This window comes from Epinephelus lanceolatus, chromosome 13 (assembly GCF_041903045.1).
Source record: "Epinephelus lanceolatus isolate andai-2023 chromosome 13, ASM4190304v1, whole genome shotgun sequence".
Lineage (NCBI taxonomy): Eukaryota > Metazoa > Chordata > Actinopteri > Perciformes > Serranidae > Epinephelus > Epinephelus lanceolatus.
The window spans coordinates 4,448,451-4,470,430 of NC_135746.1; the positions used below are offsets into that span (position 1 = coordinate 4,448,451).

The window sequence follows — 21,980 nt, forward strand, 5'->3', positions numbered from 1 at the left end:
AAGGGACACTATCGGAGACTTCAGTGCGCTTTAGTTTGCTTTTAATGTGCTTTTAAAGTCGGGACACACAGCTGCACACATGGTCAAACATGTGCACACACTCTTTCTGAGACAGTGACACACACTCTTCTGTCCTCAGGACTGCAAAGATCTCATTTAGATAACTCTCCTGATCTCTCAGTACCTCCCAGAGTCGCCCTTCCCTTCTATATTCATCCATTATGTTACCACATGAGCAGATAACAACAACTTTAGCTGATCCTTTCGCTCGATAGTGAAAGATCAGCAGGAGACTTGAAGACAGCGTCTGAACTGGATATTTCAAATTCTCCGACTGTCTTTTGCAGTGATTTTGATGTTGCTAAACATTACACCGCCAGAGAATAACAGCCTGTACTTTGCACTAAAATACTTTGCAGGAATTACCATTTATCTCTCTAACAAGCATTCGTCTTGTGACAGTTACGATGTAGCCACCCATTAGCCATGTGGAGGGTGCTATAGTGATGCTTTTTAAGAGTGGGGTGCTTAGCATAGCCAAATCAGCCTCAACTGCCATAATTCTAGTTGTCTCTTTCTCTATTTAGTCTGCAGCTGCCCACCTCCAGAGCACTTACATTACCCCTCCGCAGTGTGTGTTTGTGTTCAGCAGAGGGAGAGACTGCCTGCCTGGATAAGACCCTTGAAGGTGGCATGTGTATTTATATCCAGCAGTACTTGTGGAGGGGTGTGTCTGCTGCTCAAGTCTTTGAACCATCAAACACATTCTCTCTTCCCATAATGCTAAAGCAGCTTTGTGGGCAAGTGGGCTGATATCAAAACCTCCTTAGATACAGTAGGTCAGCCACAGGCAACCTCCAGATTCAGATTATAAAAATAATTATAAGCTGCACACCCAGCCGGCTCCCCTGTGACTTCTGTGTGGAAAAATGTCACACGTCCTGGATTGGAAAACACACTGTCAGTGAAGAGAAACTATGCTGTGAAAACTGTTTCAATCAGGAGAGACAGCTGAATGAAGTAAAGATCATATTTAATACAGAATATGAGTGTACAGATTCACAAATTATTTGTGGTGATTGAGGCATATCTTAGTGGCTGCAGGATAAATCCCCCCATGAAGTCTGGACACTGGTGGTGGCTGCTGACTCTGAGGCTGCTGAGGCGTATGAGGCTGATGAATTTGTAAAGACAGGGTGGTGATGAGGAGGTGGAGGGCGCACACAACTGCAGCAAGAAAGAACTATGGAAGAGAAAGAACCATATTTAAAATGAGGAGCAGTAAGATGATAGGCTGACAGAGAAGGTGTGTTGCTGTACTTTTGGTTCATTGTGAATCAGCTGAAGAGCAGCCAATGACTCAATTTACAACCCTGGACAATGACAATCAGAAGCCATGTTTCCATCAGCCTGTTTAGATGCGCATCTAGAAGTATCGCATCGGAAAATTATGATGGAAACGCCAAAATTCAAATTAAAATCCCCTGATTCGCACAAACTAAAATGCGCTTGCTTTAGCCGGGTTTTGATTGATTCGAAAAAATGTTGATTCGCAAAACGGGGGATGGAAACAGTTATGTTTGAATTAAGTCTGACGTAGCGCACCTCTCTCCATGGTGATATCCACACTCCGGGTCGGGAAGGCGGTAATGCATTTACAAGCTGGTTGCCAACTGCCAGAAAACATAGAAGAAGAAGAATGCGAGATTTGTTTTGTTTCCGGTTCTGCGGAAAATTCGCGCGAGTTCGTAGTTTTCACCAAAGTCCGTACATTTAATGGAAACACACAGGATTCGTATTTCTTTTAATGAGCATTTCCCAATGATTCGAATCACTTTTGGATGGAAACATAGCTAATGATAGTGAGTGAGCATGTGTGCAAGGAGTGAATGGCAGGGTGAGAAAGGAAAGAAAAAGTATTGTCTGAGTTTCTTTACACAATAAACCAGTGTTAATTTCGGCAGCTATTTTAGATTTAGTCTTATTTTTTAGACAAAAATGCTTTTTAGTTTGAGTCACATTTTAGTCATTTTTATCCTTCATGGTTTTAGTCCAGTTGTTGACGAAAAGTAACGACACTTTAGTCAGCTTTATATGCTTATTTAAAGACTTATCATTTAACGTTAGAGCTTGCTAATTTATTGCAGCTTAAGTGTAAGCTTAAGGATGATGGTTCCCACCTCTCCATCTCCTGTTACTACACTGCATTATGTTTTCCTTTCTGCCATATTATAAATTATTATTGTTCATTGATATATTCCGTTTTTCCGAACAATCCTTTTTCGTGTTGAAGCCATTGTGTTATTCTTGTCATCAGTCTGCAGCCCAGTCGCCACAAGTTAATGTTTGCATTGTACTTTTCTGTAAAACACAAACATGTTTGTTTATTTCATATGTATCATATTAACGTTTATAAAGTGACCTAGTATATGAGCTGATTTTGTCATTGGGAGTTGTTGTTTTTTAGTGAGTTATTTCTACGTTTTTAGCCGCTTTTTAGCCACCAAACATGGGTGTTTTTTTGCCACCCATCTCTGTTTTTCCACCAGGGACAGTGACATGAAAAGCGGTTGTTTTTTTACAGAGTTATCGCTACATTTCCACCAGGGATAGTGCCATGAAAGTGAATGTTTTTCTACCAAAACATTGTTGTGTTTTCAGCCGTGATTATGCCACCAAAAAAAATGTTTTTTTTTAAGCCCAAACATGATTTTCCCTAACAATACCTTAAACCTAAACAAACAATAACCACATAAATAAATGTAAAGTTTCAATGTATCTGCTTCATAATAATGTACTGTACAAATATAACATATCCGTGGTTTGCCGAAACATGAAATGCCAGCATTTATTCTGGCAATTAGACACACAGTTTGGGAAAAATATCATGCGATTCAAATGTCCGATAGCTCACCACTGACATTTTAGTCCCATTTTGTCTCGTCACCGAAAACAGTACATTTTGTCAAAGATTTTATTGTCAAAGATCTATTTTTAGCTTGTCATCGTCTCGTCTTAGTCATGGAAAAAAAGGTCATTGATGATCTTTTTTTTTTCATAGTTTTTGTTAAAGAAATTAACTCTGCAATGAACAATGCATTGGTCTGTCCCTGCTAGGTGTTGTGGCAAACTGGGATACATCAGATATCTTGAAATATTCATGCAGTGTCTTCACTACACTATGCCATCGGCTCTGTAATGAATAAAGTAATGTGTGTTGGCAGTAGGTCTTTTATGAATGTTATAAACAAAAATGAAACAGTCTGGTCTGAACACAGGATATTTACTAAACGGTTTAGCTTTTCTTTTGGAAAGGAGACTTCCCTCGTCCCTGTAATGCCATATCCAGAATGTTTGGGTGTTTTGATGTCACAGAAGAAATAGTTTTCTGCCTTGAATCTCTCATACAAACGTTCACGACTCATTTGTGCTGATATTTGTGAAGGAAAGACAATCTCTTGTTTGAACTTTCAAAGTGGTTCATTTTAAAACATGTAACAGTCAAAACCAAAAATAGAAATTGGAAATTCTGTGGACTGAAAGTATATCATATTGTCCCGTGTTTCTGTGTTTTAGCTTGCCACTGAATATTTCATACAATATGAGCATACATGCCAACCCAAAGTGGGGACTCTGGGGGTCCTCTGAAAGGAAAATGTGAGTTTCAGAGCTTAGTTTCCTGAATTCTGGAGAATTTTGAAGAATGAGAATAAATACATAAATAAATGTTAAATACATTTAATTTGGTTTAGCCTTCAGTTCATGCCCCTGGTACTCCATCAGAGTGCCAGGAGTGGCAAGGGATGCCTGGCTGTAGGCTTTGTCTGTGTCAGGGTTCTCCCTGGCCCATGCTGCTCTGGGTCCTAGATGCCTAAAGGGGGTGGAACAGGAAGCTCATAGTCTCCGGAAGACAGCTGAGTACCCTGTCATGGTGGAGGAGGGCAAGCTGGGTCCCCCCAAACTCCCAAGGCGCCCCTCAAACCCCACGATAGCAACCTGTTGAATTGAAGCCAATGCTGCATGGTCAGCATGGAGACAAGGTGTCCACCAGCAGCCGCGCCCAACTCATGCAGTCCGACAGTTGCCCCTCTCCGGCCCTGGAGGGTCGTAGAAGCAGGGACAGAGAGGGAAGCGCCAACAAGGAGGAAACAATAGACTTTTAGAGTTGTAGGGCTTATACAGAAACAGGTTGTGATAACAAAAAGGAAAAAAGATGTGAAAATATGTCATAAATCAGGAGAAATACGGGAGGATTGTGACCCAGGGAGGAAACTGGAGGGGTACTATAAAAACTGGAGTCTCCTGGGAATATCAGGAGGGTTGGCAACTATGAATAAAGCTGATAGATGACACAGTGTAAGAGCTGCATGAACTCTGTGGAACCTGGGTACTATACAAAAAGGTCTGAACTCCATTTAAGGCAAAAAAAACAACAAAAAAACAACAACTTTGTGCATCTTTGTCAGATTTCAGAAAATAAAGATAAACACGTCGACACGTCAGCTATTTGTCATCATCGCGCTAACTGTTCTGATCCAACTAACATTCTTACACTGTTCAATCAGACTGCTCTCACTAATTGGCTAAAAATAAGGTCACAGGTTGTTTTTTTAGACTCTCCAAATAAATATGTTCAATGTTTTATTAAATTTGCTGGACTGTAATTTGGCCTGTAGCCTTGCAGAGGTGCAGTGTGTAATTTCCCATGCACCCTCTCGTCACCATCACACACTCTATCTCTCCCTCCGTGACAGCCTCGCACTGCTCGTGTGAGTGTGTGTTTGCCCTCAGTGCAGGGCCTCATCCCTGGCTGCCACAGCTGAATGTCCCCTCAGCATCGGCAAATAGCCAGACTCTGTCACAGCCGCTGACTGGACCAGCTGTTTCTTTCTCTTTCTTCCATCTTATCTCCTCCGTCACACTATCTGTCTTCCTCTCTGTGAAAGAGGCAGTGATCGGCCGCCTGGTGGTGCAGCACTTGACACCAAAGTTGATATCCACACATGCTGGCAGCGGTGGGAGACAGTTTTGACTCTGTGTGTGTGTGTGTGTGTGTGTGTGTGTGTGTCTATGTGTGTGTGTGTTTGACAGGGCAGCCGGGACACAAACACCATCCTGTGGATTGTGGGAACACAGAGGACAGTTACACTCTCTGTTGTTTTTTGTGGTGCTGGTGACAGACCGACAAGTGGGAGGAGGACAGTGAAGGTCAGAGGGTGCTCAGTTTGGGACGCGGCTGGTCAAACCCAGTTAGACAAACAATGAAAGTGAAATGGGATGGGTCCGGGCTTAAGCTGTCTGGCCGTGCCTTGGCCCAGGCTGCTGGCGTAGACACTTTTTTGTGCCCTGTGCATCTCACATTGGGAGTTATCAGAGCGTGCAGGCAGGGAGAGTCATACTGTAGCAGCAGCAGCAGCAGGCTAAGAGTAGTAGTAGCAGCTCGCTGGGGGCTGCAGAGGGTCCTGGATCTGACCTGATTTGTCAATTCGATAACTTCACTGAAGTGTCGCTCCTCCGGGGAATCATTGGCTTCTAATTCAGCAATCATGGTTCAGGCAGGGGACTTGCTGTTTCATGTTTTGTTGAGAGAAAATTGGGGTGCATAATGGATTTATCGGAAGTGCAATTTGACATCAAAGTGTAACATCTGAGGAGGCTCTGATTGTCCCGGACTGTCTCACCATGGCTTACCCAGAGCACTTTGATTGGTTGAAAGAGACCGTCAGTTTTTTGCCAGGTAAGAGCAGCGATTTAATGAGTGTATGGCTTCAGATAAAAATGTAGGAAGATACATTCATCATCAGAGCTGTGATTTAACACGCTGCAGCTTTCTGATCATCCCCAGTCTTTAAACATGATTTGAATGAGTGATGTTACAAACTTCCCAGCGTGTTGTAAACACTGCACGAATGATAAAAAGCCTCTTCTTCAGCTGGAGTTGTTTACTGCTCCACAGATCCATCTACGGGGAATGGGAGGTGAAATGCATGTCTGTGTAAACAGTTTTTGAGCCAATTAAATCATCTGAAGGAACAAGGTCTGGAGAGAACAAGTGAATGCAAATGGGACAGAATTGAACAGCACACAACAAAGCAGGGCAGGACAAAAGAGGCGACGGATAACAGAACCAAGACACTATTGATGAGGAACACATTTCGCATCACTTTGTGCATTTTTTCTGTCACTCAAAACCAAGTAAAGCTGCGTTCAAGAACACTGGGGAAACGATAATACCTTGAGCAGAAATCAGGTTTTGGTTTCATGAAACATTTGACCTTTCAATTAAATTAGGAATTCCTCCTCTTCCCTGTAGCGGCAAACGAAGCAGAGAACTTTGCCCCTCCCTCAACTTGTTTATCAGAAGGAACTTGTGTCCTTTTCATGTTGCATTTTAAATTATGTATGAAGCATATTTGCATATTTGTGCATGAGTGAATGCTCTGCATCTCAGTACCAAATGATGCTTCTAAATTACAATCTAAAGGATGCAAAATTAATGTGGTGTTGGGAAAACACATGAATACGTCATGCTGCTGCAGAGCGTTAGCATGCGCTAGGGACCCAAAAATAGACACAGTATATACAAACACACACATGCATAGAGCCTCTGTTTTCCTGTAGTGTGAGGCAGGTTCCAGTGAAAGTGTCCGTGTGTGTGTGTGTGTTCTGGTGTTGTACAAAAGGGGAAATGCCTGTGGAGGCTCAGATGGTGACAGATGGTTCTAAGACAAATCAGCCTGGGAGTCAGGATCTCTGCCCTGGGACGAGTAGCCCCTTTAAGTATGTTTGTGTCAGAGTGTTAGTGTGTATGTGGAGCATGTGTGATCTTATAATGCGTCTTTGTGTGTCCATGCGTGGCCGAGCATCTCTGTGTTATGTGTGTACAGTTTTGTAAACTCACAGTGTGTGTATGTGTACATGCGGTTATGTAATGCGTCTTGTGACGACAGGCTGCATGTGACAGTAACATCAAGATGGATCTCTTTTACATATTTAAAAATATTCTGGACAGGGTTTCCCAAAGAAAACGCAATGTATAGACTTAATCAAAACTAATCCTTTCACTTTTGACCCACCAGAAGTGTGTGGTGGTGTATTTATCTGCAGAGACTCAACCCTCTGCCTGTGTTTTCTTGTTATGCCTCTGTGCAAGCGGAAGCATTATGTTTGCGGGTTGTCCACCCGTCCGTCTGTCCCTTTCTTGTGAACACTTTATCTCATGAACGCTTTGAGGGAGTTTTTCAAATTTGACGCAGACATCCACTTGGACCCACCGATAAACTGATTAGATTTTGGTGCTCAAAGGTCAAGGTCACTGTGACCTCGTCTGTCCTGTTCTTGTAAACGCGGTATCTGAAAAACAGCTTTAGGACATTTCTTCAAATTGAGCACAGATGTTAACCTGGACTTAAAGATAAACTGATTAGATTTTGATGGCCAAAGGTTAAGGTCACTATGACCTTGCACTCTTCTCATTCCCGTGAGCACTTTATCTCAAGAAGGCCTTGAGGGAATTCCCTCAAATTTGACACAAGGTCCACTTGGACTCAAGAATGAACTGATTAGAATGTGGTGTACAAAGGTCAAGGTCACTGTGACCTCGTCTGTCCCATTCTTGTGAATGCAATATCTCAAAAATAACTTGAGGGAATTTACTCAAATTTGGCACCAACCTTAACTTGGACTCATTGGTGGTCAAAGGTCAAGGTCACTGTTACCTTGTACATGTACATCATTTCGTGAATACAATATCTCGAGAAGGCCTTGAAGGAATTTCTTCAAATTTGACACAAACATCCAATGGGACTCAAGAATGAACTGATTAGAACTGGGTGGTTGAAGGTCAGGGTCACTGTGACCTCACAAAACATGTTTTTAGCTATAACTCAAGAATTCTTCACTGATTATGACAAAATTCCACATAGATGTCTAATAGGATAAAATAATGATGTGATGACATTCTATATCCAAAAGGTCAAGGGTCAGCTTCACTGTGACATCATAATGTTCTGCAAAAACACTCTTCTGGCCATTACTCAGCGTCATATCTCAAGAACATTTAGTTTGAAACTGAATTGGTGACACTCATCTTGGGTACCCACCTTGATCTTCTGTGCTGCTGGGTTGAAGATGTGTGTGAAGCATCCATGTTTTCACTGACATGGATATAAACTGCACAGCATGAGTGGTTCGTGGCAGCAAACAACTGCGGGGCGGTAATTCTACTTTTCTTCTTGTATTGCTGTGGTCGGGACATTTCTGGGCACGGTGTGCAGGTGAGGTCAGCATCCAAGAGGAAGCTATGAAAATTGCTGATACAGCATTGAAAAGCGCAAATATAGCGAGTCCAAACGCCAAATGGTTGGCTTTCACTTTTACTTTTGCTGGTGAACAGTAGCCAAAAATTCCTGTGTAGTATCTAGGGCTGGGTATCATTTAAAAAAAAAAGATACCAGTACCAGTATCAATTCCCTTAGAGTGATGCTGTACCTTTTTTCTAGATCTGGGTTCAAAAAGGATTGAATGCAGGTATCGTTTGTTTAGAGCAGTTTTGGGACTGCATTCATTCTGTTGATATTTTAAAGGTTTTACCGCTACCCAGCCCCAGTAGTATAAAGAAGTGTTCACATGTTATGTATTTCTGTGGCAGAGCGATATACATTTAGTTAGCTTCCCTCAGCTCCCTCAGAGCTGTGGATTATGACTGAATACATACAACACGCTCACAGCTGATGCAGTCACAGCTCACTCCAGCCTTACACACACCAAGAATAATGGAGCTCCATAATCTCTGCCATATATTACCAGGTGCAATTTCTCATCAGAGTGACACTGTTACTCTTTGGCAGAATAACCTTGCAGGCATTAGTCTGAAACTTCACAAAGTGCTTTACAATCTGCCCATAAATTACAGCTCAAGAGGTGCTTATGTGGCAGCCAGGAGGAGTTGCGCAGTTAGTTGTTCCTCTGGCCTCTGCATGGAGGCAATTCCCAGGGGCCTCTACACTTAAAGTACAGCTCAGTCCAAACCTGTTTCCACTGTAGTGAGAGGGCAGCTGTTAAAAGCTCTGCAGGAGTAAGTTTGGGCTGTGCATGCATCTCCATCTGCTGCCGTACATGTGTTCGGTGGTGTGTTTGTGTACGTGCATGTGTTGTTGTGTCTCTTAGCAGTTGAGCCTGGCCTAGACGACTTAAGCCCTGCTAGCCTTTAATAATCTCATTCCCAAGATGTACCATCTAGGTCAGGGGTTTCCATCTTCACTATGGCTGCTTACAGACCACAGAGAGGGTGAAGGAGGATGTCCCAAAAACATTTTTATGTCTCATAAAATACAAGTTGAATTAAAAAATCCCTCTTGTTGAGCTCAACTCAATTGACAGGAAGCCCTGGCAGATTTACCACTTAAAGTTTTTGGACTCAGTCTTATTATCCTCTGCGCTTCAGTTGTGATCTTAGTTGGATGTGGCATTACAGGATTTGTTTTTGTTTGTCCATTGCTCTAAGGTAACAAGGGCTTCAGCTACTGCATGTGTCAGCTGATGATTCAGTGCACGGCTGCGATCAGGCCCAGTTTAGTCACTGTGTGTTGCAGTGCGGTGACTGCAGACGGCAACTTTGTCGTCGATATTTACACAATATTTGAGCGTCGCCTTCTGTCGGTCTTCCTCTCCCAGGAGCTGTTGTTCAGCCTCATCCTTGCTGTTGTCTTCATTGACTTTGTTTTGGAATGTCATTTCCAATCAGCATTATGTCTACGTGTCAGTGCTTCATCTCGCAGAAGCCACTTTGTGTACATGCGCTGAAAATAGCAACAAGGTCAGAAACCTTGGGTCAATTTGTGGAGGTTTAGGTGGACATCAGCCAAGAGTGGAAAGGGTTGCTGATATGTCTGCATTGCATAAGAGATTTGTAGCTCAGCACAAAATGGAAAAGATTAGAGCTAAGGATTGTTAGACTTTTGTTTTTGCTGGTTAACTAAGGGAGGATACCTGTGGGGAGTATTTAAGTCATGTGTTTTTGTGAATCAGACCATGTGATGCACCAGGGGAAAGACAAAGAACAATCGTGTTTCCTCAATGACCTACCTCTCTGTTGGATGTTTCCACTATAGTTGTGAATGTAGTTTTGGATGTTTAATATATCAGCACACAACAATTTGCTGTTATGTAAAGATTTAGTGGAGCAATGGCGTCCTGAGGCAGAGAAGTAAGACACGCTCCCTCTTGGTGTATTCTGTTATTGGATGTAATATAAGATCTGGATCTCAGTATATAATGAGAATTGCTCGTCTGGTGCATATGTCAAAAAAATTTCTAGCTTCAGGATTTACTTCTGGGGTATACGCCCCTACTGAATATGCACAGTAGTGTTTCTTCCAACGGCCCCGCCTGTGAGTTCTGGCTTGTCTTGTAGACTTTAGATTGTAATTGTATATTTATTTTCTACAAATTTAAAACCTCCATGGATCAAAGATTCACAATAGGAAGAGTCATGATTGACCTTGTTTGACCTTTTATAATGGTGGTCTATAGGGAAAATGCATTTTGGGCCACAGGGGATTTCTTTGCTGCAATACCGAGAATGGCCACTGGGAAAAATACGATTTGATTTATTGGACAACAAATACATGTTAGTGTGAGTCGGAGTCCCTTTGTTTGTATCCAACTGACTAACTCAGTGGTTCCCAACTGGTGGGTCGTTGTCCAAAAGTGGGTCACGGGTCCATTCTGAATGGACTGCAAGTGACTCGTGAATGTTTCAGGTTTGTAAAAACAAAAAAAAACACTTTATTTTGAAGTACAGTGGATTTCCGCCCAGCAAACTAGCTTGATGACATGGCTAAAGTATAATGCTAAATATTAAACTGTGTGGACCTTGATGACTAAGGAGAAATCTGGACCTCGTGGCTGGACCAGTTGGGAACCACTGGACTAGCTAATTTCTGCCGCTCTGCACTGCACTCATATGATGGTTTCCGCTGATAATGTTGCCCTACCCAAGGAAGCGGAACGGTGTCTTTTTAGAAGTTTAATGCCTACTCCACCTTCCCCACACAATACCATTGTTAGCTCTGTTAGTACTATTGCCGTCATTAGTGTTGTTTGGCCTGTTAGCACATTAGCTCAGCCACCTTCATGTTGAGAGCCGTGTGTAGACAATCTCAGCTCAAACTCTGAGTCATAGAGGTACTCTGAATGTCGCATATATCTTACAATAGCTATTATGTTCTGACGCCTTTTTATAGTGCCAGTCATTTCCCAACAAATGCCGACATATTTTAGCTTTTGTGATATTTTGTTTTTGTAAGTTTTGTTTCAGTTTTTAAAAATGAAATGTTCAGGTAATAAACTTTAAACATTTATAACTCTCAGCTCTCAACATTTATATCATGTATTATAAGATGTTTAGTTTCATGTTGGGTCAGATGTCCATTCAGTACAACTGTCTGATAATTGTTTACATTTCCTGTTGAATTTCAAATATCATAGCATATGAAAGCGATGCCACGTGGCCACTGACTGATGAAGCTCTGCTATTAGACCTTCACTTCAGCACCTGAATGCACCACTAGAAAGGATTCATAAATTAAGGTGTAATTTCAATTAATCCACTTGCATGAATTAGGAAATGTCAGTAAGTGCAGTTGTAAACTCGTAGGATTTACTGGGCTAATTGTGCAAAACCTTTAAATAGGCAATTCAGTGGAAAGGGTCGTTTGATAGTTAGATAAAAGCTATGTATATGTAATATCTTAATATTATAGTCAGTAGTTATGTAATAATATAGTTAGTAATTTTTTGCACACTTGAATTAAGATTACATTGTGATAATTTTAAAATGATTTGCTTTAATTTCTACATAAACCTGTTCTATCTTTTCTTTTTACCAAAAAACAGGCATATTTTTACTCACACTGGTGCAATACATCCCTGGGTCTTTACAGTGTAAACCTGAGGCTGACAGTGAATGCAGCGTAGAAAGCAGAGTTGTGTAAACATGCCTGTGGCACAGGGTTTCTATCTATGACTTAACACCTTTTTGATCCAGTATTGAGCTTTCTAAAGGCAGCAGTGTGCTGCATAATAATCTGTTGTGCTATGATTGTGCTGCTGTATGTATCACAAAAGCCTTAAGCCTGCTCAGCTTCTATCCTCCCTGCGTGACTCTTTACATTTTTGTCTCATCTCTTTTCTTCATCCGTTAATTTCTCTGTCTCCCTTTAACTTTCCCACCGTGCTCTGCTGCTGTTCTCGTCTTCTGCCTCCACCCATCCCCTCTCCTCTCTCCCTCCTTCTCCCATCAGTCTATCTCTCCATCTTTCCTGTTTTAGGCCACTAATTTGGTCTGTCTGGCTCTCCTGCGGGGCAGCAAAGGAAATAATTGAGAGAGATTTCTATGATTAAATTTTTTGCTTTGCCTGTTTGAAGTTACATTTAGAAATAGACTCCTTGGTGACTTCTGTCATTGCAGCTACGCGGGAGGTACTGCCAAGACAAAAGAGTTCATCATTTTCACAACTAGAACTGACTTCATTCACATTTTACATTTTAACCAACCAGCGTGTTTATTGTCTCTAATTCAACAACTGATTGTTTGCTAAATCTTCTGCTGATTTTCATACACATATAGACACATACGCATTTTAAAGTGGTATGCATGGAGAAGTTGTTATAGATAACTGAAACTAAACTAAAAACTAGACTCAAGAAAAGCACAAAAACAAACTGAAAGGATGTTTTGTACTCACACAGCTAGGGAAAAAAGGAGGCATCTGTGAATGTGTTTTTTGAGACTGGGATGTTGATATAACTGAAAGTTATACTGAACCTAATAACTAAACTAAAACTGAAAAATTATAAATAAAAAAAAAACCCCTCAAAACTAACTGAAACTAAGCTGACTTGGAAAAAACAATTAAATATGAAATAAAAAAAATTATAATGGAAAATACAAAACTATAATAACTATAGGGTGCTCCGGGGATAGCTCTGTCGGCCAACATGAAACTTAGCATGGCTTTGGTTCCCTCATCAAAAACGCCTATGGGATTTTTCCATTGGACTCTGGATTAGTACCGAAAATGAACTATTGAAACCTTAATGCAATCGCTAGAAGTAAAAAGCTAACGTTAGGCTATAAACGAACTACACTACGGTAACATGACGTAACGTCACCTCCTTAACAAGACTGTATAGCCTTGTTCGACGCGAATTGGCATCATGACGTTCTGTAGTCTCATTTAGCCACAACAAAACGAACAAGAACTAGAGAGCTAGTACAAAACGTGAAAGTCTCATAAGCTTGTGTTAACCACAGACCTTATTTCAGGCATCTAACCAAAAACCCGCTCAAAAAACCCATTGATTTAAAGACGAGGGAAGTGTGATCGGCAAAATGCTAACTCATTTCCAGGTTAGTCTATACAAAAAGACACGTTAGAGGAAATGGATAAACAGCGCGTTTATCTGTTCTGACCTAACTTTTAAATCTTAGCATGCCTGGCTAGTTTAATTAGCTTACTACCTACAGTAGTAACCTACTGTAGTGTTACTTCCAAAGGCAAAGGACACATCATTGGTATCTACATTATTTTTGTGGGGTCACAGGTTCTGTTTGAAAAATGCCTGTTAAGAAATGGTAAAACAAACTTCACCATATCATCAAAAATTAAACATGTACAACAGGTTGCAGTCAAGCTGCTCTCTCTGCTCTTGTCCATCTCTTCTTGCAGTTGGTGTTTCAACATAACCACAGTTCCTAGGCCACTTAGTTTATAAGGAGTCTTGGTTTTTACTCATGTTTCTGTTCCTTTTCTGAAGATCCACAGTACTCACATGAGGCAGGGAAACACTATTCAACATATACAGAAAGTTGTGTAAACTAAAATACTGTCAGAACCTGAATGATATGTCATATCGACACAGAAGTTTTTACCAAATATGAATATGTGCTTAAGTGGCTTTTACACTTGTGTCCGTCTCAAACAATCTGTACGTTCCTTCAGTGCAGTGCATGATGGGATATGTTGCTTGGTTAGTGATCATCAGTTGTGCATTGTGGATACTTTGAGCCCTCTATACAGGGTAAAATAATTCTCAGTATACATTCAGACAGCACTACAAAATGGCAAACTCAATATATAATGAGTAGTGAGTGATTTCGTACACAGCTGTCCCAGGTTGTCGGCTAAACGAGAAGCCACTTTTGTTTACTTACACAGTCTTCTCCAAGTTATTATGACAGCCTGTGCAAATGAAAAATTAATGTATGTTTTCATATACAGGGGCACCATATGCTTTTATTCTCTAAGACAGTCTAGACAGTAAAGTCTCAAGTGGTTTTGCAGAGACCTTCCTATGTGTTCACTTAAGTGAGGGTTTCCTGCTTGTTTTGTGCACAGTGCACACGTACTACACACCTATGTAAATAAATGAATGTTTGGTGTGGACTGGCACAGCAAACATTATCTATGCAAAAGCCAAAACAGAAGGAGAGACAGAAAATAAGACGGGGGAGGAGGAAGAAGGATGACTTTGTTTTCCTCCGAGGACAATGCCTCCTAGAAAGGAGCGACACAATAGAGTCCATTCACAGCCACACCAGCAACATCATGACATTTTGTTCCTATGACTGGACATCATGCATCCGCCCAAACCACCAATACCACAACAGGATTTCCAAACAGTTTCTCTCGGTGCTGGAGTAAAAGCACAAGCAGGAGCAGCTGCCGTAGCTTCATATCTAAATCCCTATCAAACCTTGCATAAAAAAACAACAACAATCCAAACTTGGCATCGTTTATCGTCTCTTCCTCTTCGCTTCAGTGCATCCGTTTTTTTTCCTGATGTTTATGTTACGTAACCAAAGTGGACATTTTTGCTTGTTCTTTCCTTGTTTGTATCCTGCAGCATTAGAGGGCTGAGCTAAGCATGCTACAGAGCAGCAGAGTACAGAACAGCACAGCACAACGCAAAACTTCAAACTGGTTGTTACAGCCAATCAGTCTGACTTATGTAGGATACTTCAGCTGTGCAGCCTGCAGGCATAGCAAGCAAAGCCTAATTGATTGCTGTACTTAAGACTTTATAATAACCATGGTGATTATCAGTTCAATTATATTTCTCATTATTGCCTGCTTTTAAATGTAATGCAGTTTGCTGTTGTATAAAAATGCTAATACCTTCATGCTGTAGACGTTCCTCACCATGCAGTACACCACGGTGTGCCATCTGTACGGCTCAGTATTGGATTGAAAGTCTGGTGAGACATGCTTCAGGAGATATCGATAGATCCTCAGGCATATTTAGACAACTTCAAGTGTTGCTGCACACCAGATCTCTACAAAATATTCTTTACTTTTACTTGAGAGAGGCAAGTTTTCTGGAACTCTTTGAGGTTTGTTCGTTAAGTCTAGCAGGAGGGAACTCCATCAGCTGCATTCACCACATAGAAGTCATGGAAGGACCATTAAGCATTAATCAGAACTCCTTAAGCAGTCCGTAGTAATTAAATGTCAAAATTCTGAAATGAATTTTCTTGTGCTCTGCAACAAAACACGTAATGCATGCATTAGGTTGTATTGTACTTTGGAGGAAAAGTGCACGTTTGATGCTGTGATGCAAACTATATTAATAACACACTTGTCTGCATCCACTCAACCTGATGTAGTGTCACACCCTCTGTATACAGTTAGATATAAACGAATGCATTCAAGGTCACAGTGCAAAAAATATCTGAATAGGCAAGAGCATGCACTGCCCTTCAAAATAAGAGTATTCAGCATAAAGTCCAAACTAATGCCGGGTACACACTACACGATATCAGCCCATCGTATGGTGTCGGCTCTGAGTGTGAACGACAATAAGAGTTGTACGTGATAATCCATCATTTCATCTCGTAGTGTTTCATAGTAGACGACAACCGACACCACGTCTGGGACACCTTGCGACGTTCCAACAGAAAGTTCAGCATGTTTGATTTTCTTTTTGTTGTTCATGACTTCTCCTGTCACAGCCGTCACTTTGACCAATAGGAACACAGAGCGATCTGCTGCTGTAGACAACTGTACGACAATGACACCCCAGCCTTTTAGATATTTCCTCTAGGGACATTACCACACAGAGTGAAAAGGGAAAATTGATGGTGTGAAACAGCAGAGGCAATTTGTCATCCCCTTGAATACTGCCATTAGCATCAAGCTAGCAAACGATGTTCTTTATAATGGAGATATAAAGTAAGAAAATTAAAAAATAGTGGCTTTTACTTGCCACAGCTGCAGAGGCTACCAGCTTCATTTGAAACAGACTACATTATGAACGGACTGTTATTTATTAATCCCTCTGTATCTTTATATTTTTTATTGTGAAACATTTGCAGGAACTTCTTGTGGAGGATTCAGTGACTTGCATGTGGTACTTCAGATGTAGCTCCTGCCATCTGGTGGCACTTTTTACGTTATTACAACACCATTGCAGCTGATACATGAACAGACACAGTGACTGAAATTATAGTAATTATAATAAAACAGGACAAGAATAATCCAATTACATCACACACATTGTGAGAGACAAACGGGGATGATTGGTGTGGACCATCATGTAGTGTGTCATGTCTGTCGGCCAAGTCACGGCACGATTTTATGACTCCACAATCGGGTAATGTGACATGGTGACTGTCGGAACAGACAAAAATGTCATGTAGTGTGAACCAGGCATAAATGCAATGCATTGGTTTCATTTTTGTATTTAATCGATCACGATCAATGTTGCATTCAGACTGTTAATCGACAGCTATCTTCTTTGGTTTTCCAGGTTTGCCAGGGTTTTCCAGCATGTTTGGGAAGAAGAAGAAACGGCTGGAGATCTCAGCTCCGTCTAACTTTGAACACCGGGTCCACACGGGCTTCGACCCGCGGGAGCAGAAGTTCACCGGGCTGCCGCAGCAATGGCAGAGCCTCCTGGCGGACACTGCCAACCGCCCCAAGCCCATGGTGGACCCCTCCTACATCACCCCCATCCAGCTGGCACCAATGAAGGTAGAGTGTGAAAGGACAGAGGGCTTAAAGCCTGAGCACAGGGGACAAATCATTATCATATTCTGTCTTATTGCTCGCCTCACCTTTGTTGCATCTTTGTGACTCTCTGTCCTTCTCCCCAGCTTTCACCCACACCCCTGCTTTCTTTGTCTGTTTGTACTCATATCTGTTCATTCCTTTTGTCCCCACCGTTGTTCTTTTTACTTTTCTATCTTTTCCTTCCCACTCTGTGTTTCACTTCAGTGTCGCTGTATCTCACCCCTCCATCCTCCACTTGTTACACTCTGTTCTGTTGTCTTTCTTCTGAGGCAAAATAGATCATTCTCCGGTGCCATCTGGCCACTTCACACTACTCAAATTGCCTTAGTGTATGAAATTATAGTCATATCTTTGAATATTATGCTGCTTTAAACCTGCATTAAGCAACTTTGTGATATTAAAGTAGCATTGAATGACTCCCTCGTACTGCTGAACTCACTGAGAACCACAGAGGCTGCATAAATTTTAACAGAAGAAATAACACAAATTAAATGTTGAATTCGTAAGCAGTGAAATGAACCCTTTCTCAGTTCAGTGCACTGTGGGGTTTAGCTGCTCCAGTTTTACTGGCTCCGATACTGTGTGTTCTGTAGCTTTTGGTGACTAATGTAAGCAAATTTTAAACTATGTAACTGAGTCCATTTGCTGACTTCATTACTCTTTTATATTTGTGCTAATACAACACTACATTTTAGCATGTCATACCTGCAATAAAAAAGACCTGCGTCATTTTTGTAATCAAAGTTTTTATTTATTTAAACATGCACGGACAGTATAAGTACCATTACTTGTACAGTATCCAAAGGCCTGTGGAAAATTCAGATATTGAGATAAACCAAAGTTGATATCTAGCTATCATAGCAATACAGCCAAATCATCACAGTGTCTCAGTAATGCTATAAACAAAAACAGTGGTCCCATGACCTCTTAAAGTTCTCACCTTGTTCAATTGTCTAACATGTTAATAAGATACAATTTCAAACATAAATTCCATCCATTTTTTAAGATCTGGGGAGGATGCATTTCTTCATAATGTGGGGATCATTCAGGCAGCTGTAATAAATCCTATATTTATCACTACAAACTCATATTTTGACATTTTTGGTACCCCAGTAGGTATCATTTTGGCAATACAAGTACTGTTATGAACCTAACCACTTCCCTATGTATTCTATGAACTTTCCTAGAATAGGTGAACAAGTTTACACCCTAAATTATATGTAAATAAAGCAGGAACCTCCACTTATGAAAAGTGAAGCCAACACTTTAGTACCAATGACTGCAGTTCCTCTCTTGGCCACTTGAGGCTGGCTCCAATAACAAGTCACTTCTCATAGAACCCCATGCTAAAATGCCCAACTTTACAGCAGAAAAAATGCTTTATATCCTGATACAAAAAACAGTTTTGGTCTTAATGATAACTCTTTGGGAGGTGAATTTTTATATAACTCACCAGTTAACATTTTTATTAAGGCTTTAAGTTATGCATAGTTAAGGTCATGGCCACTTTGAGTTACAGACTGCCACCTCGGGCTCTCACTTAGGGCCACCGCCCTCCCTTCCATAGCTCCACCTTCTCGTCCACATATAGTTCCCTTGGGTCACTTCCGGCTCCAAAAGTCCAAGATAGCAATGTGAAGATGCCAAACCTGAGGCATCGAAACAGGAGTCCACAAACCAATAGTTGACGTCATGGTGGCTACGTCAATCCCGGATTCTGTCTACACGGGGCGTCGGTGGCTTAGTGGTAGAGCAGGCGCCCCGTGTACAAGGCTGTTGCCACAGCGGCCCGGGTTCGACTCCAGCCTGTGGCCCTTTGCTGCATGTCACTCCCTCTCTCTCTCTCCCTCCTTCACACTTGTCTGTCATATCAAATAAAGGCTAAAATGCCCCCAAAAAGATCTTAAAAAAAAAAAAAATCCTATAGACTTAAAATAAAACCTATGTATTAACTTAAACTGAGAAAATGTCCCCCGGCCTCCCCCACTTATTTCCAGGTGTTTGATAGTGTTTTCCTAAGATTATTATTTTGTCTTTTTATGCCTTTGTGAGATAGGATAGACTAAGCGTGAAAGGGGGAGAGAGCAGGGATGACATGCAGCAAAATGCTGCAGACTGGAATTGAACCCATAGCTGCTGTAGCAAGGACAGTGTCTTTGTGCATGGGGCTCTGCCCACTGACCTACTGGGCACCCCATTTGGTAGTATTTTTTAACCATTTGTCATTGTAGATCACACTGTAGGTCCCTCTGCCAAATGATCCTCAGAGTTTTACAGTTATCATCTTGTAACATATTAAAGGTTTGTAGAACACAACTGCCCTATGCTGTAGTCATTGTGAAGAGTAAAGATCAAACTATAGGATACTCATGTTGCTCTGTGTCTGCTGTATATGTCAGTAGACAAATGTAAACCATAAACACTTGATTAACCCATAGACTCTCTGCCCCCTGCTGGTCAAAAAGTGCCTAATGCAGCTTTAAAGACATTGCCTCATTTGACTTATCCATTAGATATGTCACAATCTCAGACACCCCAACGCAAACTGATGTTTCTTTTCATCTTTTTTTCATTTGTCTTTGTGATTTCTCCCTTTTACCTCTCCGCTGTGACTGTGATTGTGTGTCTCCCCTTGTCTCTGAACCTTCTGAGTGTCTCCTCTGATGTGTTGTTGTTCATTGGTTCTTCTTAACATATCACATCGACACATTTGATCCACTGAAAAGGGCTGTAGCTAATTATAGCCATTTACACACCATTAGTATTTCTGTGCACCTTTTTCTGGGTTGTAGCAGAACGTATGAATGTTTCCAGGCCCTTCTCTTGCATACTGTAGGTATTGGAGGTTGTACAAGGCCTCGTGGGTCTTCAAAGGGCACTGCTTAAAATGTGGTGTTTTATATATCTTCCATTGTCTGTGGTCCCATCATACTGCATGTGTGACCCACTGCCTTTCAGCTTTGAGACCTAGGAGCCTTTTCTGTGTGTGTTACAACACCTGCTTACACCGTTTTTATTCACCTTGATAATACTCAAAGAACACTTGGCCCATAAACATGTCACTTGTAAGCTAATCTCTCATTCTTGATGTTGAAAGTTGACATAAAGCACTGCAGCACTTGGTTGCATTTGAATAAATCTAAAACAATGAGACTAAAAGCACCAGTGTGAACATTAATCATCAAGCTAACTTGTGTATTAGTCTCTGAGGAACCACTTACAGGTGCTGCTGACAGGAAAATACATGATCAGACATCCACATAAGTCCTGTAAGAGAGAACAGCAATATGCCACAGGAGATATCTCTGAAGAGGGGGAAACAAGAAAATAATTCTCTTGCTCTCTTCACAGATATCTCCCAAGAAAGTCCGGTCATCCGAAACGCCGTTGCCCAAAGTATGACTTCCTCTTCCCTTCTGTTTTTAACCCCCCCTCTTTTTTTTTTGTTGGTCGCTCTCACACAGTCACAACTCCGCTGTTTTGTTTCCACATCTCTCCTCCGCTGCCTGCTGCCATGCATTCAGGTGGAGGTGGTGTGTCAGCAGGAGCAGGGAGAAAACACTGAGAATGACTCCACACACATGACATAACTACATTTGCTCTGCCAAGTCTTTTCTTAGGCCTCATCTCCACCCTCCTTTTTGTTTCATTCGCATGAGCCTCCCCAGAAATGACAAGATGAACTGTAGCGGCATGTTCCCTTGTTTCTCCCCCTTGCTATGGAGCGCCATTGATAATGATGATGATAATCATAATGATAATAATGATGATGGTGATGATGATGGGTGCTGAGATGTGAAGTGCATGTTGCCATGACAGCTGATTCTGCTCTGCTGTAGGCCACCGCTCCGTAGAAAATAGGTCAGAAAGGGTTTGCATGCGTTAGAGGAACCCTTTCCATGCTGCACCTCCTGAGCTGACCCAAACTGGTCTAGTCAGGCTCTCCTATCCTATCCTATCCTATCCTATCCTATCCTATTCCTATCCTATTCCTGTCCTCTTGTCTCCTAACCTAACCTAACCTAACCTAACCCATCCCCTCTTCTCCTCTCCTCTGCAGTTCCATTCAGTCCTGCCCTATCATCTCCTGTCCTATCCTTACCAGTCCTTTCCTCTGCTCTCCTCTCCTATCCTATCCTCTTCTATCCTTACCTATCCTATCCTGTCCTTTTCTGTCTTGCCCTATTCTATAATTTCCTATCCTATACTATACTATGCTATACTATACCATACTATCCTACCCAATCCTATCCTACCCTATCCTGTCCTGTCCTCTCCTATCATTTCCTATCCTATTCCATCCTATCCTATCATATTCTATACCATCCTGTCTTATCATTTTCCATCCTATCCCATCCTATCCTGTCCTGTCCTGTCCTGTCCTGTCCTGTCCTGTCCTGTCCTGTCCTGTCCTGTCCTGTCCAGTCCCATCCCATCCCGTCCCATCCTACCCTATCCTATAATATCCTTTCCTATCCTTAGCTAACCTTTACTCCCCTCTCCCATCCTATCTTTCCTATCTAAACCGAACTTCTCCTTTCCTATCCTGTCCTCTCCTATCATTTCCTATCCTATCCCATCCTGTCCTATCATTTTCTATCCTATCCCATCCTATCCTGTCCTGTCCCGTCCCATCCTGTCCTGTCCTATAATATCCTACCCTGTCCTTACCTAATCTTTCCTCCCCTCTCCCATCCTATCTTTCCTATCTAAACCAAACTTCTCCTTTCCTATCCTGTCCTATCCTATCATTTTCCATCCTATCCCATCCTATCCTGTCCTGTCCCGTCCGGTCCCGTCCCATCCTACCCTATCCTATAATATCTTATCCTGTCCTTAGCTAACCTTTCCTCCCCTCTCCCATCCTACCCTATCCTATAATATCTTATCCTATCCTTAGCTAAC

General features: G+C 41.7%; 1 protein-coding gene across 4 annotated transcripts in view; it reads left to right on the top strand.

Annotated features, from left to right (window-relative positions):
- The window catches only part of pak5 (p21 protein (Cdc42/Rac)-activated kinase 5), a 124,024-nt gene that overhangs the window by 37,856 nt on the left and 64,188 nt on the right, over positions 1-21,980 (top strand). The window contains exons 1-3 of one of the 4 annotated variants that reach the window (XM_078173669.1): positions 5,386-5,737; positions 16,813-17,036; positions 20,427-20,471. In XM_078173669.1, coding sequence (XP_078029795.1) covers positions 5,683-5,737; positions 16,813-17,036; positions 20,427-20,471 — 324 coding nt within the window. In that variant the 5' untranslated portion in view covers positions 5,386-5,682. Of the gene's footprint in view, positions 1-5,252; positions 5,738-16,812; positions 17,037-20,426; positions 20,472-21,980 lie in introns of those variants that run through there. The other 3 variants (XM_078173671.1, XM_078173670.1, XM_078173672.1) reach the window with 3 other exon arrangements.